Source organism: Pseudochaenichthys georgianus, chromosome 3 (genome assembly GCF_902827115.2).
Source record: "Pseudochaenichthys georgianus chromosome 3, fPseGeo1.2, whole genome shotgun sequence".
NCBI lineage: Eukaryota > Metazoa > Chordata > Actinopteri > Perciformes > Channichthyidae > Pseudochaenichthys > Pseudochaenichthys georgianus.
The window spans coordinates 48,394,350-48,417,908 of NC_047505.1; the positions used below are offsets into that span (position 1 = coordinate 48,394,350).

The following is a 23,559-nucleotide window of genomic DNA, read 5'->3' on the forward strand; positions in this document are numbered from 1 at the left end:
ATAAGACGATAAAACATCACTGATCTACATCGCAAATATAAAAAGATCTCATGCTGATATGATGCTTACTATTTAAATGTGTGCACTAGATTCGTTGTATTTATCGTAGCTCTCAGCTGCACCTTAGCACAGATTTTTTTTGTGTCTTTCCACACAAACATATTTAATTGAAATAAACTTAAAGCCAAGAAAGGGTATACTATTTGACCTTCCTCCTATTAAAGTTGATGTAACATTTCCAGCATAAAAGAAACTCCAGTTCCAGCGAGTCACATATTCAATTAGTTAATCTAATCTCCATACATTAATTACATTCATTAGTATATTTGTTTGACCAAACAAGGTCACAATAGCTGATTAGAGAAAGAATCAATGGCAAAGACAAAAAACTCATTACGAAAGCAATGGTGTGGATATTTGCACCCTTGTTTGTGTCACACAGTTTATCTCAAAGTCGATGAAGGCAAAGCAGGCATAAACTTATTTGTTTTGAGGTGGTCTTTGATTTGTACATGTCAAAAGAGTGATGGTGACCTTGTGTTGTTCCGCGCCCCACTAGAGAAGCAGGACACTAATTACCTTTGTCAGTGAAGTGTACTCGGGACAATATACAATCAGATAACAATAATGGAGTCAATCATTTGTATTTACTCTGAAACTTGGACAATGTCATTCCTCCCAATTAATGCAACCACCCATGCATTAAATTAGTTTTTTTTCTCACCCAGAAAAAATAATTAGGGGTAATTGTTAGAAAATCAATCAATCAGCAGGATGAACTGCCAATGAAGCGTGGTCAAAACTAAAGAAATGTGTGACACAGATGGCTTGGATAATACCTCGAGGGACTCTTCCTGTGCAGTACACCGAAACATTCAAATTAAGGTAACACAAGAGTATTATTTTCACGTTTATCAGGGTGCCTTTCTTTGGGGGACTTACCTCTGTAAACAAACTACATAATAATGAACAGTATGAAATTATATGTAAAAACAAAACTAAAAATGTGCCACCAGAAAGACTGACTCTTCTATGTATCTTATAAAAAAACATTTGGAAAGCACATGATCTGGAAGGTCAAATAATTTACATTTTCAACAAAAAACCTCTTTGAAAGCTAAGATATCCTACTTTGGACTTCAAGATAAAGTTAAGTATTTTTGATGGGTGGCTCATCCCAGGGAAATAGCAAGGTAGGAAGAACTTTTTTTAAGAAACTGGTCAATACAAATGAGGGGAAATTGATCAGGTAGCTCGATGCAAGTAGACACAGACTTTGAATTACATTGGCTTTCTCTTAGCAAATGAATTAAAACGTGGCCAACACGACAGGATGGCCACGGGGTGATAGACGATAAATAAAGCAGATATTTGGCATATCATAGTAGAAAGAGACCCAAGTGTAATCAATAACATAATCTAGTAGACAAACTGCTTTTAAAATGATATATTTCTTGCAGTTGACTCTCTCTTTCTTTCTTTCTTTTTTTCTCAACACAAAACAAAACAAACTGTTCTTACCGTTTGTTTGATTGACAGCAATAGTTCCATCAGCTATTTTCCCTCAACATACTATGTTCTCTTCACGTGACACACGCCTTAGCCAACCAAATGCGAGAACGATTATCGTGTTGACCAATCAGATTCCGGACTCCTGCACCGAAACGCCCTTCATTACGTTAGATTGAACTCCGGTTTCGGTGTCTGTCAAATTATTTAGCTAGCGTTAGCTTCGTAGCCAAAGGAATGGCGAGCAGCTGAGCAGTTTATGCAACATTTATAGCAGGAAACAAGTTAACATATTTGCTAAAGGGACTTTTACAGTTTTCTAGCAAAAACGGTGAGTTACATCAGGAATGTTTCATATTTACAAGGACTAAAATTATAGGAATAGTCAAGTTGTTGTTGCCAAATGTAGCATTTAAGCTAATGCTATATATAACCTTAAGTGAGTAAAGGAAAGCAGGTGAGACAGTGTCAGTGTGTGGACTTTAACATTAACCAGTAGTACGCTTTAAAATACTTTTTAGTCAGATTGTCAGTTGGCTGGTTATTTCGTTGAATTGCCTACCATAAGTCCTTACGTTTGCTAATGTTAGCACTAATGTAGCAAATTACACGAAATCCTGTCAGAAATGCCACGTAGTAAATAGATAACCGTGTTTTAATGGAATTAAAACACGATTCTGTAGAGTTGACAGCCCAGGACAGTCTATACATGTTACATGATGTACTTTCGTCACGTCGACAACGATACAAAAGCTAGACCAGTTAGCATGAAGCTAAGCTATCCCAAACAATCTCTCATTTCAGATCTTAACTGTCAGTTCTAAACACTGCTCACTTTGTAACCTTTCATTGTCAAGCTGCATCCATTTATGCCTATGGTGTTAGCAAGATGACATAAGATTGTTTGAATTAAAACTAGAAAAATAAACAAGACAGTACCATCAACATTTGTGGGAAATATTCTGTAAAAAACGGACACAAACAGTAAAGTGAACACTATGATGCAAATCTAGAGGAAATAGTAACATGAAACAACAACAAAACGAGGAACAACATTAAAAGAGTAAAGTAACAGTATGAGAAGTCCATAAAATAATATCTGCTTGAAAACCAGACTGACTTAAGTTCAAGCACAGACAGACATGTGCATACTGCCTTGAATAAACCGAGTATTAAGCCAGTTATACATATCAGTTTAATGTCTTTCCAAAATAAATAATGTTGTGGTGCAAAGCTGTGTGATTTGACTGCAAGTCATCCTGTCTTATGCCATTGTGTTTTCATTTGTATTGCTCTCATCACAGCAGCACATGGCCCAGACAGCACTTGTCGTGGGACCTACTGAACCTCTGAATGAGTAATGAACCTAAACCCCTTCTGGAGCATGTCTGCTAATACAAGTCGTAAGGTAAGGTTTAACACATTGAATTATAATGTTCAAATGACTGGTTGTTCAGTCCCGATGAACATGTATTCATCTTCAGTTGATTGTATGTCTGCTGACGTGATTGGAGGAGTCCTTTTTTAAAGGTGTTATGCCATTATATGTAGTTTGTATGTTGAAAAACCAGGGGAGATTAGATTGACTAATTGTATGCCATAGAGTTGAGCATATATCTCCCCAGAATATCAGTGTCACTAAACATTTCAACATAGAAAGAATATATATCTTTCCAGTTTAAAAAGCTGGCTAATCTTTTAAATTCAGTACCTTTTTATGCAATAGAGGTTTTCATTCCTGAACCCGTTTCCACATGTTTTCAGTGTCTTCGTTAACAGGATTGCTTCATAATTCAGTAGAGGGTGTGGTCTTCGACTAGACTAGACTCATACTCATCATATTTGTTTTTGGAAAGACATCATTCCCTTTTGGAAATTGGCTTTTTTATTTAAAATCAAGTAAGAACTGAAAACTGTATTAACTATAATCCACTCTATCTCTCTGTGTATATTTAGAGTAAGCATTACTTGTGTCCAGTTTTACATTTGGATAGCCCTAGACTGAATTACCACAAACAAAAGGGTAGGAGAGGTACTCTTTAGCATGCTGGTGTAACCCAGCTGAGGTAGGGAGGAGGCCAACAATGTGCTTTGAGCATGGGTGTGAGTTCATTTCCTTCTACCTAGTCACAGTTACATTTGTACATTATGTAGTCAAGTCGGACTTCATTGAATGTGCAGGCTAAATCTGTTCCAAGTCACTGCAAACATTCCTGAAATACTTGTGGAAGTCATCAGCAGCGTAGCTTCCTGATGACTTTCTGGCATCGAGTAGCACTTGAAATGCTGGCTCTATGAAACCTGGTGTACTTATGATTCTGTTTTCTTCAAGTTTGTATCTTCTTGGTCGAATGCTCTTATTGTAAGTCGCTTTGGATGAAAGCTAAATGTAATGTAATCGTGCTGCTGTGCCCTCAATGTGTACAATGGTACTGTAGCTACTCATCAGAATCAGTAAGATACAATGACAGCTCTGTACTCCAACGTGCTGGCCCTTGTCTAGACGCTGCTTCCTGATACAGGTTGGTCACAGTACACGGTTTCTACCCCTGGCCTACTCTTGAGATTGCATAATGGCTCATAAACGGTAGTCTTCTCTACTCAGGTTTTCAAGACTTTACCTTCTTTAGCTTTTTCATATAGCTATGTTTTTATTGTAGATTTTTCCCAGCTGATGTGTTGAGATTCCTCTCATGTTTTCACTCGACAACAGAGAGCTGAAGGTGAGGAACACAGCGGGCACGTGGAGCAGAGATCCAGCCCAGCCCGGCTGCCCTTTGGCAAAAAGCAGCTTCCACCCATCCCTAAGAATGCAGCACCCATCACAAAGCCTGTGTCAATGGGCACCCCCGCCCAGTCAGCCAATGGCACACACGCCTCATATGGCCCCTTTTATTTGGAGTACTCTCTGCTGGCTGAGTTGTAAGTAATGGACTACTTTTTAAATTAAAGTTCAGTAAATTTGTGTTATTCACTTGGAAGTTCTGATATCGTGTTTATTTTTTTATAATCCGTAAAATATGCTGACAACACTAGATTTTAAAACGCTAAACTGTTGTCTGTTCTGAATTGGGTTCAAAGTATTATTTTAATTTGGTACATAAGAAGAAATTAATTTCCATTGACCTTTCTCTCTCTCTTTTTCATTCTGACTTCCTGCCATGTGACCTGCAGCACACTAGTGATCAAGCAGAAACTCCCTGGTATTTATGTCCAGCCATCCTACAAATCAGCACTAAGTAAGACTCTGTACTTAATGTGTGTTACATATATACATTAATACAATGTGGCCACTTTTGGATTCAATACGTGCAACTAAAAATGCAACTAAAATAAAATTGTCTCTCACTGTTTAGTGTGGTTTGGGGTCATCTTCATCAGACATGGCTTGTACCAGGATGGAGTCTTCAAATTCACTGTGTATATTCCAGATAACTATCCAGATGGAGAGTGTCCTGTAAGTGTACTATACTCGTATTATTTGTTTTCTGCTATAAACACAAAAAAAACGTTGAAATGTAGTTAAAGTTCTAGCAGGAAAAGGGTTATTTTGTGCATCCGATCATATGATATTTTAGCATTTCCTGATGATTTTAAAGGGTCATAGGAGAAAGTGCTCAGTTGTATTCGATGTTATGGATACAATAAAAATAACTGACGGATGACTGTTGACTAACAGGGGGTCCGCGGGGTCTTAAGAAGTATTAAAAGTTGATAAATCAATTTAGCGAAAATTAAGGCTATTAAAAAGTATTAAACGGCATCTTCCAAGGTATTACATTTTGTAGCTTGTTTTCAATAAGTATATAAATTGTCCAAAGAGGTTGTGTTCTACAGTCTGCCTGAATGTAGTCATGGCGTAGGTGTGTAGTGTGATTCTGTGTAGTTTATTGATGGCATCCCGTTGGGTTTGACGTCATCTGAACAGGACATCGCTCGCTCACTGCTTGATAGCGCGAAGCTCCGTTTACGCCGGTTGCTAAACAACATCGTTATGGGGAAATGCAAGTCTGCGTCCAAATGGTTGAAAGATAAGGAGGAAGGACGATCAATACTGTATATAGTCAATGTGAGGTAAAGTGTGTTGCCAAGGTAACCGGTTAGAACTCAAAGTGGCTAAGAGGTCTTAAAATGTATGGGAAGGGTCTTAAAAAAGGTCTTAAAAAGTTTTACATTTGACTTCAGGATTCCTGCAGATACCCGGACTAATGATCTGTATAGCATGCCTTCGTATTGCAGAATAGTGATACCATTTGTTTTAAAAAAGGCAAACCCTCTCCTCGTTTTGTTCCAGAAATTAGTTTTTGACATCCCAGTCTTCCATCCTCTCGTTGACCCCGTGTCTGGAGAGCTTGATGTCAGGAGAGCTTTTACCAAATGGAGGTACGCTCTGTCCTCTTTATGTCGATGCAATTAACTCACCTTTCTTCTTCATGCATAAATGTTTTAGTGAAAAATAAATGATTCATTCTGCTTTACTAAATGCCACCCCCCTCACACACTACCTTAACCCCCCGCTGACAGCCAGGCCTGGTCAGTTTGTCTATTGGGAAATTAACTCTGCTTAAGGTTTAAGCTTATTTAGCTGCACACTGAAAAGTCATCCTTTGGCCCAAACAGAATTAGGCTGAAAAGAAACCAGCTTTTGAGAAGAAAATACAAATTACAAAAAATGCCAGTTTTAGTTTGAACCATTCTGTAATAGTGCAGTATTAACGTTACGTTACGTTTTCTTAGATTCATCACATTAAAAAAGCGTTTTTGATGCTCTCGTATTTCCTGACTAAAACTGCTAATGTTTTGTTTTCGTAGACGGAATCACAACCACATCTGGCAAGTCCTGATGTACGCACGTACCATTTTCTACAAGATCAACACCACAGAACCCCTCAACCCAGAGGCTGCTGTGCTGTGAGTGTCCAAGCTCATTTATTATTATATATCCTTTTTTATTCTTAAGAGTTGAACCATCAAAAAGCGTCACTGACTCAGTAGTGCGTGGGACACATCAGAGGATTTATTTTTGTAAGTTTTACACTATACCATATCTGCCTTTTTTGTTTAGCGAATCCATCACTATTTTTTTTAATTCCCTTTCACTCTATTAAGTGAAATAAGACAGAAATGTAATAAATATTGTGTGCATGCCTTTGCACATATAATTCACAAATAATTCAAAACATTTATTATCTTTAATCTTAAAAAAGGGATGAGGAATTACCCAGTTTATGATAATATTAAAAAAAAAAATCCAGCCTTTAGATTTCTTTGAGATTTTAGTTCTAACCAATATCTCACAACTGTTTTTACTTTTGATTTCAGATATGAAAAGGATGTGCAGTTATTCAAAAGCAAAGTGGTGGATAGTGTAAAACTATGCAACAGTCATCTTTTCGACCAGCCCAAGGTAGATGATCCCTACGCAATAAGGTTTGTAAACTGTCCTCATTTTTAACGTGTGTGTGTGTCCTTTGCACTGCTTCAATAATGGAGTGTGTGATGAAACTCTGAAGGGAGAAATGCTCTCACACTCACAGCGCCACTCTTGTTTACTTAGCTTTTCTCCATGGAACCCAGCTGTTCATGAGGAAGCAAAAGAGCGGATGTTCATACATAAAGTAAGTATTCTTTCTAGGTTTATGTATCTATAAAGCACTTTACACAAGGGCAATTTAAATGGGTTTACAAAACAATTTACCGCTACAATGAAACAAGAACATTCATAAACATATTAGAAAAGATATTTATAAATCAACATTGGAATAACAGTATATTCTGCAAGAGGAGCAGAAGTATACAAATCAAATGTTTTTAAATACATTCTGGAAAAGCAGGAAGGTTTGGGGCCTTAAAAAAACCAAACCTCTTTCGGTCTTAGACTTTTTGTTTTGATTGGGATTTGAAGAGTGCAGTCTGAGCATTTTTTTTTTTAACCAAATACAAACACATAAAAGGAATTTGCATTGGTATAAATGGTGCCTACAAAGACACTGGCAGAAGAATACATAGCAAAAAGGAGTAGTGTTATAAAAGCTATTGAAATAAAGATGATATTTACACAAAATATAAATATGTGAGGATCTGAGTACAGTATGACATACTATATTCAAAGTGGAGAGCTGATTTTAGATTTTGATTGTTCAAGCTGTTCCTTAACTGCTCATCTGCCTTTGTCCCCGTAGAGACGGCCTGACGATCACCACAAGGGCGCGCAGGTGTCGGGTCTGTCCTGGGTGAAGCCCGGCTCCACGCAGCCCTTCAGCAAAGACGACGGTCCTCCTCCGAGCTGAAGCTGCCACCAGAGGGAGCCACACGCATAAGATGCCACGCCACCGGCTTACCTCTGCTGTTCAAGGGAACTGGATCCTCGCGACAGTTGGGAGAACTTTCCGTTAAACCTCCACGTTATTGCTCGGCTTTAAAAGCTTCGTAGGCATCTCCGCAAACGGCTTTAGAATAAGGAAACAAAGTTTGTATTATATGTAAATCGACGATGGCAAATGGATGTCTCGGCAACATCCTTTTAGGCTGCGATGCAATCAAAGAGCTTTCTCAATTTTAGATTTTCAGATCCATGCACATGTTGGGCTCGGCGATGCAACATACTGTCCCAAAAAGGAGCTGAAAAGTACGAGTAAAGCGTTCAAGTAGAGTGGACTCCGTGATCTCCTCCACTGGCTCATGACTGTTTATTTGTCAGACTTGGAATGTTGTCCATCACAGCTGTGTGAATGAAATGCCCTCTTGTCATCCAACTAGATCTACACGATATGTTTTATATGTGTTTCTTATTGGATATTGATTTCTTCTTAATCCCACTGTGTAAACAATTGTCTTACATAGTTTCCTAATATATAAATATATAAAGCAGAGCAGGTTTGAAATGAGATGCTAGATAAAGTAAGCTCATGTATTTTATTTTGTCTGATTTTTGAATGTTTTATGTACCTTTTTGGCTGTTGGTTATTAAAGGTGTGATGTGTCAATAATGGATGCTGTGATGAGCATTTAGAGACCTTTCTGCTTGGATTTTCTTTGCAAATGCTTCCTAACAGATCGTTTTGTCATAAGAATAAATAAGTTACTGCCTGTGTCCCACCAGATTCCCACATGAAGGAAAAGGACACATATATATCGGTATTCTGTCCAACTACAAGATAACATGATTTCTGTTGTGTCGGACAAATGTCTTCATCTGTAGAGGGCTCTTGCTTCAGTTTTGGTAATATTGCCCAGCTCCTTTCAATATGCAAATAATAGAAAGCTAAGAATGTAGGAAAAGGATAGGCCTTTTAAGGAGGATGTGGCTATACAAGTTAAGCAGACATGGTGCTGAAACCTTACTACGAACTGATCTATTTATAGCGTCTGCGTAAGGAAAGGGTGTAACTAAATGTCAGTGAACTCCACACACTGACATTTTGGCTGACGACATCTTCAAAAGTGTGAGTTGTGATGTGTTCAATATGGACTCCAGTTTGTAAATCACATTACTGCATAGATATGGGTTTAAAATGCTTTTCTCTGAAATCAATAAAATTGTAAAAAACGAAGTCTTGTTGTTGGAGGTATTGGGAGGGATCATCATGCATGTTTCACTTGTCTGTATATGTAAAGAAGGTGATGCAGAGCAATGATTTTTTACAGAGCTTTCTGGAAATTAAGATCTTGTTTGTAAAAGTTTTTTTCCCTGCATTAGTGACAAACTCCCAATCAGATGCTAATCATATACAAATCACTCAAACATGCTCTGATCATTGTGGTGGAGGGGGCTATGTACAATTTTTTTTCCAACGTAGTACATTGGTACATGATCTTAATCTACTAAAATCAGTTTGTCACTCCTGTCACAGAATCATGTTCAACTATATCTCACAATTACCTTAAGAAAAAGGTACATCAGGACATGCCAGTGTACGGTCAGCAGATGGGTCACTACGTATCCCTCCAGTTCTGAGGGCTTAACACTGGCTCTCATCTGTCAGAATTGATTTAAAAAATACTGCTGCTGGTTTATAAAGCATTGAATGGTTTAGGGCAGGGGTGTCAAACTCAATACACAGTGGACCAAACAAAGAAGTCATTGCAGAATGATTAGGGTCACTGGCAAAGGACATCAAAGTATTTTCTGTTGAGCAAGTTGAGCCAAACCTTTATAAATGCAGGTGTCATAGCAGCAACAGAAATACGAGTGAAAAACATAATAGGAGGAAGGGTAAGCCATAACACAAGGATGATAATAATATTTTAATAATAGACATGTACCTATACAGATAATTATGAATATGTTAAATGACTATTATATACTTGTCAATTTGGAAGTCTTACAGCGGGGGAATTTACAGTTTACTGCAAAGGGACAGTCCAGATACAACGGCAAAAATAAAGTTAGTAGACAAACGTATTAAATAAAAGGCATGCACATGTTTTTGATGATAACATATATTCGATCAAATTATTATGAATTATAAAATGTACTTTTTTATAATAAAAACATGTTTTGCTCCTTTCTCATTCTTTGTATACCATTTACCAAAGCAAATTCCTCGTATGTGTAAACCTACGATTTTGATTCTGATTTAGAGAAGCATGCCTCTCGATCAGCCACTAGTGGTCGGTATTGCCCCACGGTGGAGAGCAGCTGTCATTCTTGCATTGAAGAGATACTCCGGTGCATGTGCGAAAGTAAAACCTCTCCTGATTGGCTCTGGCTTGGACGCGGCCATCTTATGCACTCTGTCAACATAGGGACTTTACCACGGACTTTACGCGTGAAACAGCATGATTTGATCGAACACTTTCTGCGGCTGATTTGGAGCTGGACCCTACCAAAACGTGAGTGAGGCTGGAACCGCTTTTTATTTTCAAACAGAAAGGTGAAAAAGTGCCAAATCGTCCGTGGACCAATCGGGGAGGAGGTTACTAATATGCAAATGCGTGTTATCACAGGCACGTCAGCAGCAGCAGCGGTGGAGAGCCGCTGCGCCGTGGTCGCCAGCAGGAGTACAACTAACAACACAGTCACAAGTTGGCCGAAAACACACTCTCTATATTGGCGACTGGAGTTGTCTTTTGGGGTCCATTTCAGGTAAGAAACAACACTTGTTCGTGTGATTTTTCCGAGAGGTTTCTTCCTCGAAGGGTTCAATTTCATTCAGAAAATAAGCTGTCAAATAGCTGACAGTCAGTGCCTCGCCTCAGCTGTCTGATGACACAACGCCTTGTGTCAGTGCGTATCTTCCTGGTACTAATAACTCCATTACTTGCCAAACACTTAGTTTCCTGTTAGTTTGCATGCTAAACAGCACATGTCTTGGTACTTTCTCGTAGTTTTTTTAGGTTAAATGTTAATGCGCGTCGCTGTAAAGTAGTCCTTCGGGGTTCCTTTTGCTCATGGTGGTCCTGAACTGACAGCGACCACTTATATGTGGACTGTTAACAAGGCTAAAACGTCGACATTTCCACTCGCAAAGGGGGAACAAACGATAGTTAAGGATAAAAAAACTAGTTAAATTATCATGGACACCATCACGGTCGACCTCTCCATCCATCCCCTCCTCCTCCCCCTCCTCTTCCTCCTCCTCCTCTTCCTCAGTGTGGGAGCGTCACGACACCTTTTTGAATCCTGTGCTTTTCCAAAGTGGAGGTTTGGCTAACGCCACGTGCGAGCAACTCAACAGTCCGCCGGCTAGCAATGTCTAAAATAAAAAGTCCCATTTAGCAGTGTTAATTTAAGCAGTTTTGCCCACAGAAGCGCAACACATTGCCGCCTCGTTGGCTTATCAAACACAGTCAGAGCTGGAGCCATTGCTGTGCTGAAGAAGAAGATGAAGAAGATCAGGAGACTTCAGGTGAGCCCGGTGTCTGTTGGATGAAACACAGACTCCTTATCAAACTTAGCTAAGCTTTTAAAACACGACAAAGTGTTCCTGGGTGTTACATGGTACCGTTTAAAACATTTGAAAGACACTTACTTAGGCCTACACAATAATTTCGTCTTCAGTCACTTTCTTCCCAACATGGCTAACTTTGCACATGTACATTTGGATAACATGGTCGCCATTTTTAGGTTGTTCACAATAATTAAGTTTTATGTAATTCACAACTTCTTAGTTAATTTGCAATTCCCTTATAATCAGAATTGGTTTTATTACCAAGTAGGTTTACACCTTTGCTGTAAATGGTGCATACAAAGACACAAACATAAGACGAGGTTTGTTTTTCCAAAGAAAGGAGCAACAAATAGTACTATTATAAAATGTATTTTAAAGACTATTGTAACAATTTAAACATTGTGAGTTTTACATTTTGTATTCAACTATGTTGCCTACACACATTTTGAACCACTGCATTTTTGAGTGATACACAGTAACACCATTTTACCCCATGCCATATTGAGGTTCACAAAATACATTTGCTCTATTCTGTGTTATAAGCTTCTGCATTAGAATGCCTTTATACATTTAGGTTGCCTACTCAAATATTCCCATCTAATTCATAAGCAATATGTGGCTAATAAATGGCTTTTATTGTCAAAAATGTTCTTACACAATGATTCCAATGAATAACAGAGTTACTTGACATTTGTAGTTTCATGATTAATTGGTGACCTGGGACAGTTTTGTTGATATAAGGCATGAGTTGCACGTGCCTGTATGCTGCTTATAACATCACGATTATAAAGGAAACAGCTGGAAGGCAAAGTCTAGGAAGTGACATGTCATGGGGTCAGATTGAGGGTGTTTTAAGGTTAGCTGGGTTTTGTTTAGCAGCCTCTGGGATATTCTGCCATGATTCTTTGCAGATGGGAAAGATTAAACAAACTTGGATATTTTTGAACCCATTTCACGACAGTTGTCATGCGTTCCACTTTACAGTTTCTGCTGTAAATGAACTGCTTACTTAAGTATTGATGTTGGGCTTAATGAATAGAATATGAGTAATTGACTGATTAGCTTTTCAACATGTGTTTTGTCTCAGACTTACTTTGAATGTCACCAATATATGTTTCGGAAATCATTTCAAAATGACACAAATTAGTTATTAACCACATGTTTTCCCAGTTCATTAAAGAAGAAGCACATTAATGTATTGCCATGTGATCCCAAATGATAATGTAAAGTATTATTTTAATCAGAAACCTAAGTATTTGGGCACACATATTTTCAGTTCTGACATGATTCAATAATCATTTAGTATCTAGGGAAAGTTTTCTCTTGTGCTTCAATTGTGAGGATGTGAACATTACACCCATTTTCCTCTTTGACGTCCTCAGTATTGTCTCTCATCCCAGACAGAGATTTCACATGCTTACCGTGTGAGACGAATGATCATGATGACTATGAAGAGAAAGGAGTACAAAGAAGCTTGACTAATTAAACATGCAGAAATGTGTCATTTGAGGACTGTCGCATGATTCTCCGATGAGAGTAAACAAAAGCAATAAAGTGAAACTGAAATGTGGACGCACAACCCACGTTGACAATGCAGGCCTAATGTCTTTGTGAACTGGTTTGTATTGGGACCTGTGAAGTGGTTGGTTCGTAAAGTGATAGAAACCATAGAGGAAGATTTAAGCATTGGAATTGATAGAGCATTTTCTTACACTTCTGTTTCTTTAGTTTAAGATTTAGCATTGGTTTAGTCTTCATGTTTGGGTGAAGGTTTGAGTCATTTGAAACACTCGCATACACTCTAAATGGATTGTTGGAATAAATAACCTTGGGTTGCAAATATATTGAGCAATGTTAGTGACTTTACACAGTCAATATCACCTTCTAATGCCTAACCCACATGTTGGAAAGTGGCCAATTAGTCATAATTCTGTGTAATGACAGGCATGGTTCTTCTGTTTGTCAAATGGGAGAATCCTGACAATATTAGCATTTTCAAACTTGCTTGCAGATTGTACGATTACATCACTGTTGCCAGACAACAAAAGATATTTTTTAAGTGATTTATTGCGACTTTGATTACATTTCACACTTGAAGCAGTTCAGGCTGGCATAGTTATGGATAGAAGAAACTGTGAGCAACACCCAGTTTATTTAAAAGAGTACAGTAGTACAATTATATCCTTTTGCACTCAACCACTATTTAGCCTGTCATTTGAAATATATAAAAACCAAAGTATCTCAACAAGTTAGGCCTCTGAAGAGATAGCGTTGTGCTTCTGTGTGCCTGCCTGTGTGCATATCAAGTCAGCATATATAATGACTGACCTGGGTAAGCTTCTGTCATCTTCCGCTGGTCTGTGGTTGCAGAACACACACTCAAAGAACCTCGTCCTTCCCTAGCTGTTGAAATTCTATCAGCTGTCTGCACCTCCCACACACTCTGCAGTAGCTGTAGAAGGCAGCTTCATTGGTGGTGGGGGGTTGAGGTAAGTATGTGTGTGAAATGGGAGGTGGTACAGGAAGAGGCACCTGCTGGTGACGGGCGGTTGGTTTGCACCAGCTGCTTTGCTGCATACATGAAAGGCAGTGCTGATGGGTAATTAATGATACCAAATTATCCCCAGACATTTCTGACCTAGCTATTAGCTGCTTTCTCAAGTGCGTTTTGTGACACAAGATGGGCATTCATTCCATTCTACAAGCATGTATCACTGATGCTGAAAATGGATGATAAAGGGAGATTTGCTGGAGGAAAATACTGTCAGGTCATCTCGGACTAAACATTGTTAATTTGTGTCATACATGTCAGTATTAAATGTTTTCTCCTCTCTGTTTTTGGAAAGGTACACTATTTAACGGACATGCTGTAGCTCACAGTGAGGCTCATTGGAACCAGCTTGGATCCAGTGGAGTTTCCTGTTACCCTCCGGGCTCTGCCATGGACTTCTTCAATGACCCCAGCCTCTTTGTTGGAGGTTTGGAAGGGCTGGAGGAGAATGACTTCCCCTCAGCTCCATCACTTGTGGATGAGCTAAATCTCACCGCTGACTTTGAGCCCCTCCAAGTGGAGCCTCTAGACCCAGTGAAGCACCAGGACATGATGCCACCAGTTACTACCCAACAAGTCATGCCCGCGTACAGTCAGCACATGGGTCATTACATTGGCATTAAAGCACAGAATCCAATGAGTCAAGCATTTTCTGGTTCTGGGGCCACAGGTAACGGTGGAGGAGGTGGCGGCGGCATGATTGCAGACCCACATGGCCAGTATCACAATGCTGCCAGAAGCCAAGTACCTCAATCTAATGGGCTGTTCTGTATCAGCAGCAGTCCCATGTGGAGCAACCAAGACCAGAATGGAAAAATGTACCACCCATTAACTCAACAGCAGCAACAGCTTTGTCATCAGCAGCAGCAGCAGCAGCAGCAGCAGCAGCAGCAGCAGCAGCAGCAGCAGCAGCAGCAGCAGCAGCAGCAGCAACAGCAGCAACTGCACAACCAGCAACTCCATGTCAGACAACAACAAACACAGCAGCAGCAACACCACCCATGTCATCAACAACAGGAGCAACAGCAGCACAGAATGCAGCAGCAACAGCTGCAACAACAACAACAACAACAACAACAGCAAAGTCATCAGCAACAGCTGTTGAACCAGCACCAACACATCAACACCCATGCAATGTCCCTACAGCAGCAACATTTTCCTTTTCACCAAGGAGGTCAATCTCAAAGTCAGCAGCAGGTGCACCATGCCCAGCAGCAGGCTCAGCACCAAACTGCTGTGGGAGGACCAAGGTTTCATCCAAGGGCTATGCCAAGTAAGTCTTACATGGAGGGTCAAAACGCTTCTCTGAGTGGAACTTGCTTGCAACCTCAGCAGCTGCAGGAAAGCTACCAATTTACAAGGGGAGGCCTAGGACCAGAAGACCCTAACCTGCCATTCCCCATGCATTCATCATCCAGGGTTCAGTCCCTGCCCACTGCTTACCAGGCTGCTCAGTACCCTGCCTACCCTGGAGAGCCAGACATACCCAGTCTCAGTCAGCAGTCTTTGGCCACCACCACCCCCCCTGCCTCCCTCTCTACTACAGTGCCTGAGCTCTCAGGGACAGTATGTCCATTCCCATCAACTGCAGTTATGAGGACCCCTGTAAGCCTGGCAGAGGAATGTCCTTTCCGGGCCTTACGGTGCTCTGGAGAAACCCAGGGAAACTGCGGGTCATCTGAGATGTTTGGCGAGTCTATGATCTGCTACCCTAGCCTGGCCAGCCAGCTGCCCTCTGAGCAGCCTCAGAGCTGCGGGGCCATCAACACTAATGGATATCAAGCCTTGGGTGACAATCTCCTGCCACCACAGGCTCAGGATGGAGACTTGGAGGGCCTTGAGCCTCCTGACCTGCTCCCTGACCTATTGCCCCAGCTGGAGGCGGCCCTAAGCCAACAGGATGAGTCCAACCAGTCCTGGGCCGATTCCAGCCAGGAGAGGGGACGTAAGCACAAGAAACCACATGTTGAGTACGAGGAAGAAAAGGTAATCACTTGTTGTTGTTTGGTTCTTATTAAGCATTTATTGCCGGTTTAAACACATAAAACAAAGTATAATTCAGCCACACTGTAGAAGAGCATCCCTCCTGATGTAATACTGTTTCTGCCCTAGTCTGTATTTATGTCTATTCATCCTAAGCACGCTGTCCTTTACCCCAATTATCTTCTCAGTGTAGATTGATAAGAGTAAAGTTAAAATGAATAATATCTCATATCTGCTTTACTAAGGCAATCATGTCTTTGCTTTAAGAGAATATATGTGGTCTTCCCGGTGTAGCGTGGCATTGAATCTAACCAACTATCCCAGATACAAAATGTGCATGTTTGGTTGGAAACCTGCAATCAGTGGTGCAGAGGGGGAAGGTGAAGAGGTGGTACCTAGGGCCATCTGAAAGCCTTCTGAATATGATAATGGTCCGTCCAGCGCGGCCTGTCTATCTGCCCAGTGCGGCAACAGCAGGTCAGGCCTGATTAGGCTAAGAGTGGCAGGAGTGTCTTCAGGACTTAGCTGTAAGCATACTTAAGGCTATATCAAGATGTGGGTCAGGGCAGGCCAGAGGCACTCCCATACTGCCTCGCTGGAGTGTGGGGGAAGCTGCACACTGTTGTGGTAGCAGCCACATTTTGTGTTACTGTGTGCGCATGTGAACATGTGAGAGAGCGTGCAGAAAGAAAAGACTGTGGTGGAGGAGAGTGGTTAGCACTTGGGGGAGGGGGAGGTGGTTTCAGAGATGGAGAGAGCACTAGTTCATGGAAAAAAGAGAGGTTACGAAAGAAAGGAAGGGACAGAGACAGCGAGGAAGAGCATGAGAGGGGAAAGACAAGCAGAGGGGGAGGTTGGGAGAAAGCATTAGCTGGCTGTAACAGGCTGCAGGCGGTTCCTGGACCTCAGTTGGCTGGTAACGTAGCAGCATCCACACAGTCTCCTGGCCTACGGGGGACACATGACCAGCAGCATAAGCAACAGACACTTCATCATTGTGTGCACGCTTCCCATGAAAAGGACATACATTTCAACACATCCATGTATTCCTGATGGGTTAGTTCCCCCCATTAAAAAACACGTTATACCAACAATTAAGCAAATCCAGTAGTGACACAGAAACAGATTATCTCAAACTAGAATCATGTAATGGGGAAAAAGTACACACTTTTGTTTTCCATGACTCACTCCTGACAGACTTTCTAATTTCCACTGACATCACAGGAGTGTTGTTGCCATTGTTTCCCTAAACCAAGCTTCTCTGTAGCTTCCCTTAATGTTCCCTTAGTGAACACATGAATGATGAGTTTCAGTGACTCATCTCCAAACGGTGTCTTCCTTCTGAAACCAAACCTATGCCCACGAGCAAAAACACGACTTGTGTGCTGCTCTCCTCCAACAGGTGACAACACAATGTGTGGCTTGTGTGTATGAGCTCTGGTTAGTCAGAGCATTTGCCCATCAGCAAAGGCCCTCAATTGAAATGGGGCCATGAACCACAGCCATGCGAACGAGCCTCTCCCTGTCTGTGTCAACATCCAGCCCCGTGTTGATGCTTACAGGCTGACTGTGCTATTCATGTGCACTGATGTGTGAAGAGCCCGCTGATAGTGTGTTTGCTGAACAGGCAAGGCATCAGGGGCTAGCTGGCCGCTCTTCACTCCCCCGCAGTGCATGCGGCTAATTAGGATTTGGGATTGATGTGCTCCCAGGGTTCAAGAAGGAATAGTGGTTCAACATTCAAAAGTTAAATGTAGTGTGGTGTGTGTGTGTGTGTGTGTGTGTGTGTGTGTGTGTGTGTGTGTGTGTGTGTGTGTGTGTGTGTGTGTGTGTGTGTGTGTGTGTGTGTGTGTGTGTGTGTGTGTGTGTGTGTGTGTGTGTGTGTGTGTGTGTGTGTGTGTGTGTGTGTGTGTGTGTGTGTGTGTGTGTGTGTGTGTGTGTGTGTGTGTGTGTGTGTGTGTGTGTGTGTGTGTGTGTGTGTGTGTGTGTGTGTGTGTGTGTGTGTGTGTGTGTGTGTGTGTGTGTGTGTGTGTGTGTGTGTGTGTGTGTCATCAAGCTCTAGTGAGCCACTTCTGAGCTGGTAATGCTTACTTTCTATTTGAGTCAGCAGACGGTTATAATGCCGGGGGAAGTCAGGACCTCAAGACTGACATCTGTTGGAACTCTGCGCATTTAAAGAGATGCAATATGTGTAGGTTGAAATAAACCCGTGTGGGCGAGGTTGCGTGCCACTACTAGATTAAAAGGATTTACGGTATCACGATTTGTCCGCCCGGTCACTGTGTGGTTTTACATCGTTAATTCAGTATGGATTTGTCGTAAAACTATTTTCTGAATGGTGCATATTTGGAAAATGTCCACCTGCTGGAGACGAACAAAAGTGGGGATTTAGTAATACTGAGTCTCTGATATTAATATACATCTGGATGATGCCTAACATGCTGCTATTGTTGATCATTATGATACCATTTAAAGTCAGGGGCTGGGACACAGTTTTAAAATGGTGTAATGTGAACGTAGCCCTTGCAATGCCCAATAAAGCCGATGGCACAAGTTTGATGCCAAGTGGGGCTGATTGCCTTTTGCCCCACTGCTATTTGCCGTCTTCCTGTTACTGTTGTTGTCATTTTCTCGTAGTGCACAGAAGTTCATATACATTTTGTAGAAGATAGCAACAGTTGTCACCATGAACATGAAGAAAGACTTGAGACTTAACACCTAGTATATGTTTATTAACCAACATGCCGGTAAAAATAACTTTGGATATAACTGAGTTATTCTCCATGGTAGGGCTGCACGATTAATCGAAAAAAGATCGTGATCTCGATTCAGACACCTATGCGATCTCATTTCTAAATTACGGCGATCCTATGACGTCAAGCTGATTTTTTTTGGGGGGATTTTTTACATTTTTTTATTATTTTGCTTCTGAATAATACCAACTTGCAATGTCAATCATACTTAAACGATGTAAAGCAAATATACTCTACACATTTAACATTAAAGTACCATGATCGCATCCAAATGGTAGTGTTCTGTCTCTCCTCCTCTCATGCAGTGTTAACGCTGCCGCCACTAGTGTTGCCAGTTTTTGCGGAAGGAATAAGCAACCAGGTCTATGAAAACAAGCGCAAAAGAACATGAGCACTTTAAACCTATATATGTCGGGTCGGCTATTTGAAAATAACCTATCTACAAGCTCACTACCGCAACAACCATTATTACTTACTACCAAGCAACTTTACAGAAAGATAAGCCCAATGTGGCTTATAATAAGTATACCCTGCAACACTCACTGACCGCAGCACGTGAGGGCAGGAGCCGGCAGTATGTTTACAGAAGCGTTAGCATTAGCACTGATTAGCAAAGAGTGACGAGAGCGACTAGTAGTACAGGAAAACAGAAATGAGTGACGAGGAGGTCGAGGACAATGACAACAACACCGATGAAAATCCCAGGGGCGACTCTGGCGAGAGTGAGAGGGAAGTTGTGCTTGTGCCGAAAAAAGTAGATGGACTGTGCTAGTAGCTACAGCGAGGTTTTATTTACATTTATTCTGAAGCTGTAACTTTATGTTCTGTTCCGTTTTTATATTCAGTAGACTGCAGTATTTAAGTTAATCCTTTTGATTCAGTGACATTACTACTCAGTGGAGTCTAGCACTTTGTTTAAGTTTATGTTTTTTTCAGTACAAGAACCTTTAAGTGCAGTAGTTGAACTGGGTGCTAGCCGGCTAGGCTTTTTTTTATATTATTATTCTAAAGCTGTGACTGTTTTGTTTTTATATTCAGCACTGTGGTGAGGTATTTTGAGTAACTTAAGTGCATTCCTCCCTGTAACAAACAGGTTGGTGTTGTTGTACAGTAGTTGGGTGTCCTGTCACTGTGGACAGGTGCTACTGCAAAGTTTACATTTTGTTATTATAAAGCTGCAACAATTCTATTTTTTATGTTCAGCACTCAGGCAGCAGCAATATCTTTATTTTAGTTACTGTATGTTTTGTTACCAGAGAGACTTGAGTTTAAGTCAAGCACTTTGTTTAAAGCCACAGTAGTTGGCTGTCAAATTCATTTTAGTTACTAGCAGTTACTTTCTGCTACAAGAAACTGAGACTTGGATTTAAGTCCAGCACTTTGATGTTGATGGTGTCCGTTTAAAGCCACAATAGTTGGCTCCAGGTTCCACATTTTGAATGTAGTAATGTTTGTTCAGTATTCAGCAACTACAGACTAAAGACAAAGTTATGTTTTTGTTACAAGAGAGACAAATGTTGTCTGTTTAAATTCATTGTACTCACGTGACGTCTAAGAGTAAGAGTGCAATAAATATTTTCATTGAAACGATGAGAATCGTGATCTCAATTCTTATGGAGGAAAATCGTGATTCACATTTGAGCAAGAATCGTGCAGCCCTACTCCATGGTGTGTGTGGGGGATGGTCGAGAACAGACTTTCAGGTTCTGAACTGTTGCTGACAGAATAACCAAACATTAACGTAGCAGTTCAAAAAGGTGAAGTTGAGCAAACATAGCTACCTAAACGTACAGCACACTCAAACGGAGAATTGAGTCATTCATTTAGTGCAGGGTACTCACTTTGTAAAACTGTCCACATGTCGAATAGCAATATGTCAAATGGTTTAATTTCCTTTTAATTGAGAGTACTGTCAAAATGTGTTGTATTTCCAAATGGAGATGTGTGTCCTTCTTTCCTTCCTGACACATGTGTCTTCCTATGGATTGGATATAGCTATATATGGGTACAAATTACACTTATCCCCAAAGGCAACAGAGGAAACTGGTTTTGGAGATTTGTGGGACAACGGCAGCAGATCTCAAAACACCCCTCTGATGAGTACTCAGACTGAAGAGGATGGTACACACCCTGGTCTCACCCTGGTATCAGCCCCACCTTCTTTCTAAGGAGCCCTCATTACAACATCAAGCTCACATGGGCCACTGCAGTTCTAGCACACGACAAAAACCAGGTTAGACTGAAGACCGCAATAACTTGAATCATGTCAAATCAGTGATTTGATGCTGCAGATAGATACATGTAAAAAGAGACCAGGTACAAGTACCAGATTCTGGGGTATGGGCTTCACAATGAATGACAAGTTTATTAAAAAGTGCAATACAAAAATAGCAGGTTGCACAATATTTGTTTAAGGCTAAATATGTGTTTGAAGTTGGTACCAAGATGATTGTGGAGCTGCACAGATATCCCAACCTACATCTTATACAGATTAAAAAACATATTTGCTTGCTACAGATCCAGTTTAAATGTGATCAAAATAAATTATTTTTCAATGGAATGAGATGTAAAATGTATCTCTCAGTTATCGTATTGCAATTATAATTTGTGTCCAAACCGTGCATTTCGGTGTTTCCTATGTGATATCTGCCTCACAGCATTTCACTGTGCTCAGGTACATTTATACATTGAGATATTTTAATGATTGCTGATTTTTTGCTGCAATATATCACATTTAAAAAAACCTTGGGGCTAATGGCTCCTTCGCTGTATAGAAAGAGATGGAAGTGTCCCTGGTGGATACTGATGGCCTGTCTTCTTTAGCCACCACAGGCCCTCCAGCAGTGACACTGAGCAGGTGCCTCCCCCTGCCTGCCTGCTGTGCTGCTTTCGATGTATTATCTGACCCTCTCTACCCTGCCTTGGCCTCCCTGCTGTAGCGCGAGTACGCAATTTAGGATATCTGAGTGGTTTCCCAACCGGTGGTGGTGGCTCACTGGTGTGATATGCTAGCTTTGTCGCCTCCTGACCTCTCGGAGGTTTATATAACTCCTGGCTAACCAGAGTGGGCCGGCAGTGCCGTAATCAGTCCTGAAACGTGACACCACACACACACACACACACACACACACACACACACACACACACACACACACACACACACACACACACACACACACACACACACACACACACACACACACACACACACACACACACACACACACACACACACACACACACACACACACACACACACACACACACACACACACACACACACACACACACACACACACACACACACACACACACACACACACACACACACACACACACACACACACACACACACACACACACACAGTTTGCACACTCACACACCCCTGGGAAAGCTGCTGCCTCTGTGGCCACATGGTGATAGGCTGTGTCATTCACACACTTTCCCTGATCACCTCCCCCAGCGTCCATTCTCTCTCTCTCTCTCATTGTCTCTCACCCCCTTCTCTCTCTCTCTCCTTGTCTCTCACCCCCCCTCTCCCTCCCTCTCTCTCTCTCCTTGTATCTCACCCCCCTCTCTCTCTCCTTGTCTCTCACCCCCCCCTCTCTCTCTCTCTCTCATTGTCTCTCACCCCCTTCTCTCTCTCTCTCCTTGTCTCTCACCCCCCCTCTCCCTCCCTCTCTCTCTCTCCTTGTATCTCACCCCCCTCTCTGTGTCAAGTGCTAACTGTTTGCGTCCGGCCTCTTCAGCCTGTCTGTGTGGAGGCCTGCCAGACAAGGGCGGGGGATAACTAGGGGTCAGAGGTAAACAGGAAGTGAGGCGGTGTTTTCTGTAGGCGGAAGAGGAGGGCTCTGGAAGAAATGGAAGGGGGGAGGAGCTGGGAGAGGGAGGAGGAAATTGTTCTTGAAATGAGTGTGTCAGTAGCATGTGGGAACGCTGCCAGCCCAAACTGTCAGTAGGTCTGAATTTAAACTGCTCTTTTATTCTGCTTTTCTATCCTTCCTTCTCTCTCTTGCCTCCTGGGATTAAATGTCTTTGAATATTTTTCTGTGGTGAATGTTTGCTCAGTGTTTTCTTCCTGGTGTGTGTGTGACTGGAATGCAAGGCTTTTCGCTTGTGAGGTGAGGCAACTTCCTTGAACTCGTGTTAACCTTTGACTAGCGGAGAGGGAAAGCTGGGTGGTTAGACTCCCACAGTGTCTCTGGGTGTGAAAATACTCTTGAGGAAGAGAGCATGGATATCACTTTTGAAATTAGCCTCAGCGTAGTGTGGAAGAAAGGAAATTAGAAATAGCATGCAAGGGGGAATGACCACTTTGCCCTTGTGTTTACAACTGACACAGAGGTTGTGTGGTAGAAAGGAGGGATTGTCTGAGGAACATAGTTTAAATAAAGCTAGCTAAAGTGAAGCTAGTACAAGTAAGAGTGCCATTTTGTTTGTCCTCCTGTTCCACTCGACATGTGGGATTCTTAAGCACAGTTTGACTTTGACAAACTTGTCGGTCATGTTGTCCACAGAGACGGCAGCTCTAGTTACGAATGTGTGAGTTCAGCAAACAGGTTTGTGCAGGTAGAAAGTCATTTGATAGTTAACTATGGGGCAAGTCTTTGTTTGAGTGCCATGCTTGGATTTTACATATCTCAGTTTTTGTAGACTGACACTCAAATGCCTGATAATAAAATGTCACTGGTATGCCATACTCGTCTGGCGTAACACTAGGCATACACACCTGGTATTGTATCAAAGCATCAATGTACACACTTCACTTTTTGTTGGCAAATCTTGGCCCTGATCAAATACAGCAGACATTTAGGTGTGTTTCGGTATTCCTGTTAATTTGCAGGTTTCCTTGGCTTAGCCTTAGTGGAC

General features: G+C 41.4%; 2 protein-coding genes across 7 annotated transcripts in view; both read left to right on the forward strand.

Annotated features, from left to right (window-relative positions):
- Positions 1-1,683: 1,683 nt before the first annotated feature.
- On the forward strand, positions 1,684-9,062 carry aktip (akt interacting protein). 2 transcript variants are annotated; one of them, XM_034077156.2, is made up of 10 exons: positions 1,684-1,840; positions 2,817-2,917; positions 4,223-4,431; positions 4,684-4,748; positions 4,866-4,966; positions 5,804-5,892; positions 6,322-6,420; positions 6,832-6,939; positions 7,067-7,127; positions 7,692-9,062. In XM_034077156.2, exons 2-10 carry the CDS (start codon positions 2,870-2,872, stop codon positions 7,797-7,799), a joined length of 888 nt encoding a protein of 295 aa, XP_033933047.1. In that variant the 5' UTR covers positions 1,684-1,840; positions 2,817-2,869; the 3' UTR covers positions 7,800-9,062. The 2 variants fall into 2 exon arrangements, with proteins under 2 accessions (XP_033933047.1, XP_033933046.1); XM_034077155.2 differs by having other exon boundaries at positions 1,685-1,840; positions 2,814-2,917.
- Positions 9,063-10,272: 1,210 nt separating this feature from the next.
- Positions 10,273-23,559, forward strand: part of chd9 (chromodomain helicase DNA binding protein 9) — an 83,343-nt gene continuing 70,056 nt past the window's right edge. For 4 of the 5 annotated variants that reach the window (XM_034077158.2, XM_034077167.2, XM_034077175.2 and 1 more), the window contains exons 1-3: positions 10,273-10,344; positions 10,459-10,597; positions 14,249-15,939. In XM_034077158.2, the coding sequence (XP_033933049.1) occupies positions 14,344-15,939 (1,596 nt within the window). In that variant the 5' untranslated portion in view covers positions 10,273-10,344; positions 10,459-10,597; positions 14,249-14,343. Of the gene's footprint in view, positions 10,345-10,458; positions 10,598-14,248; positions 15,940-22,579; positions 22,642-23,559 lie in introns of those variants that run through there. The other variant, XM_034077195.2, reaches the window with a different exon arrangement.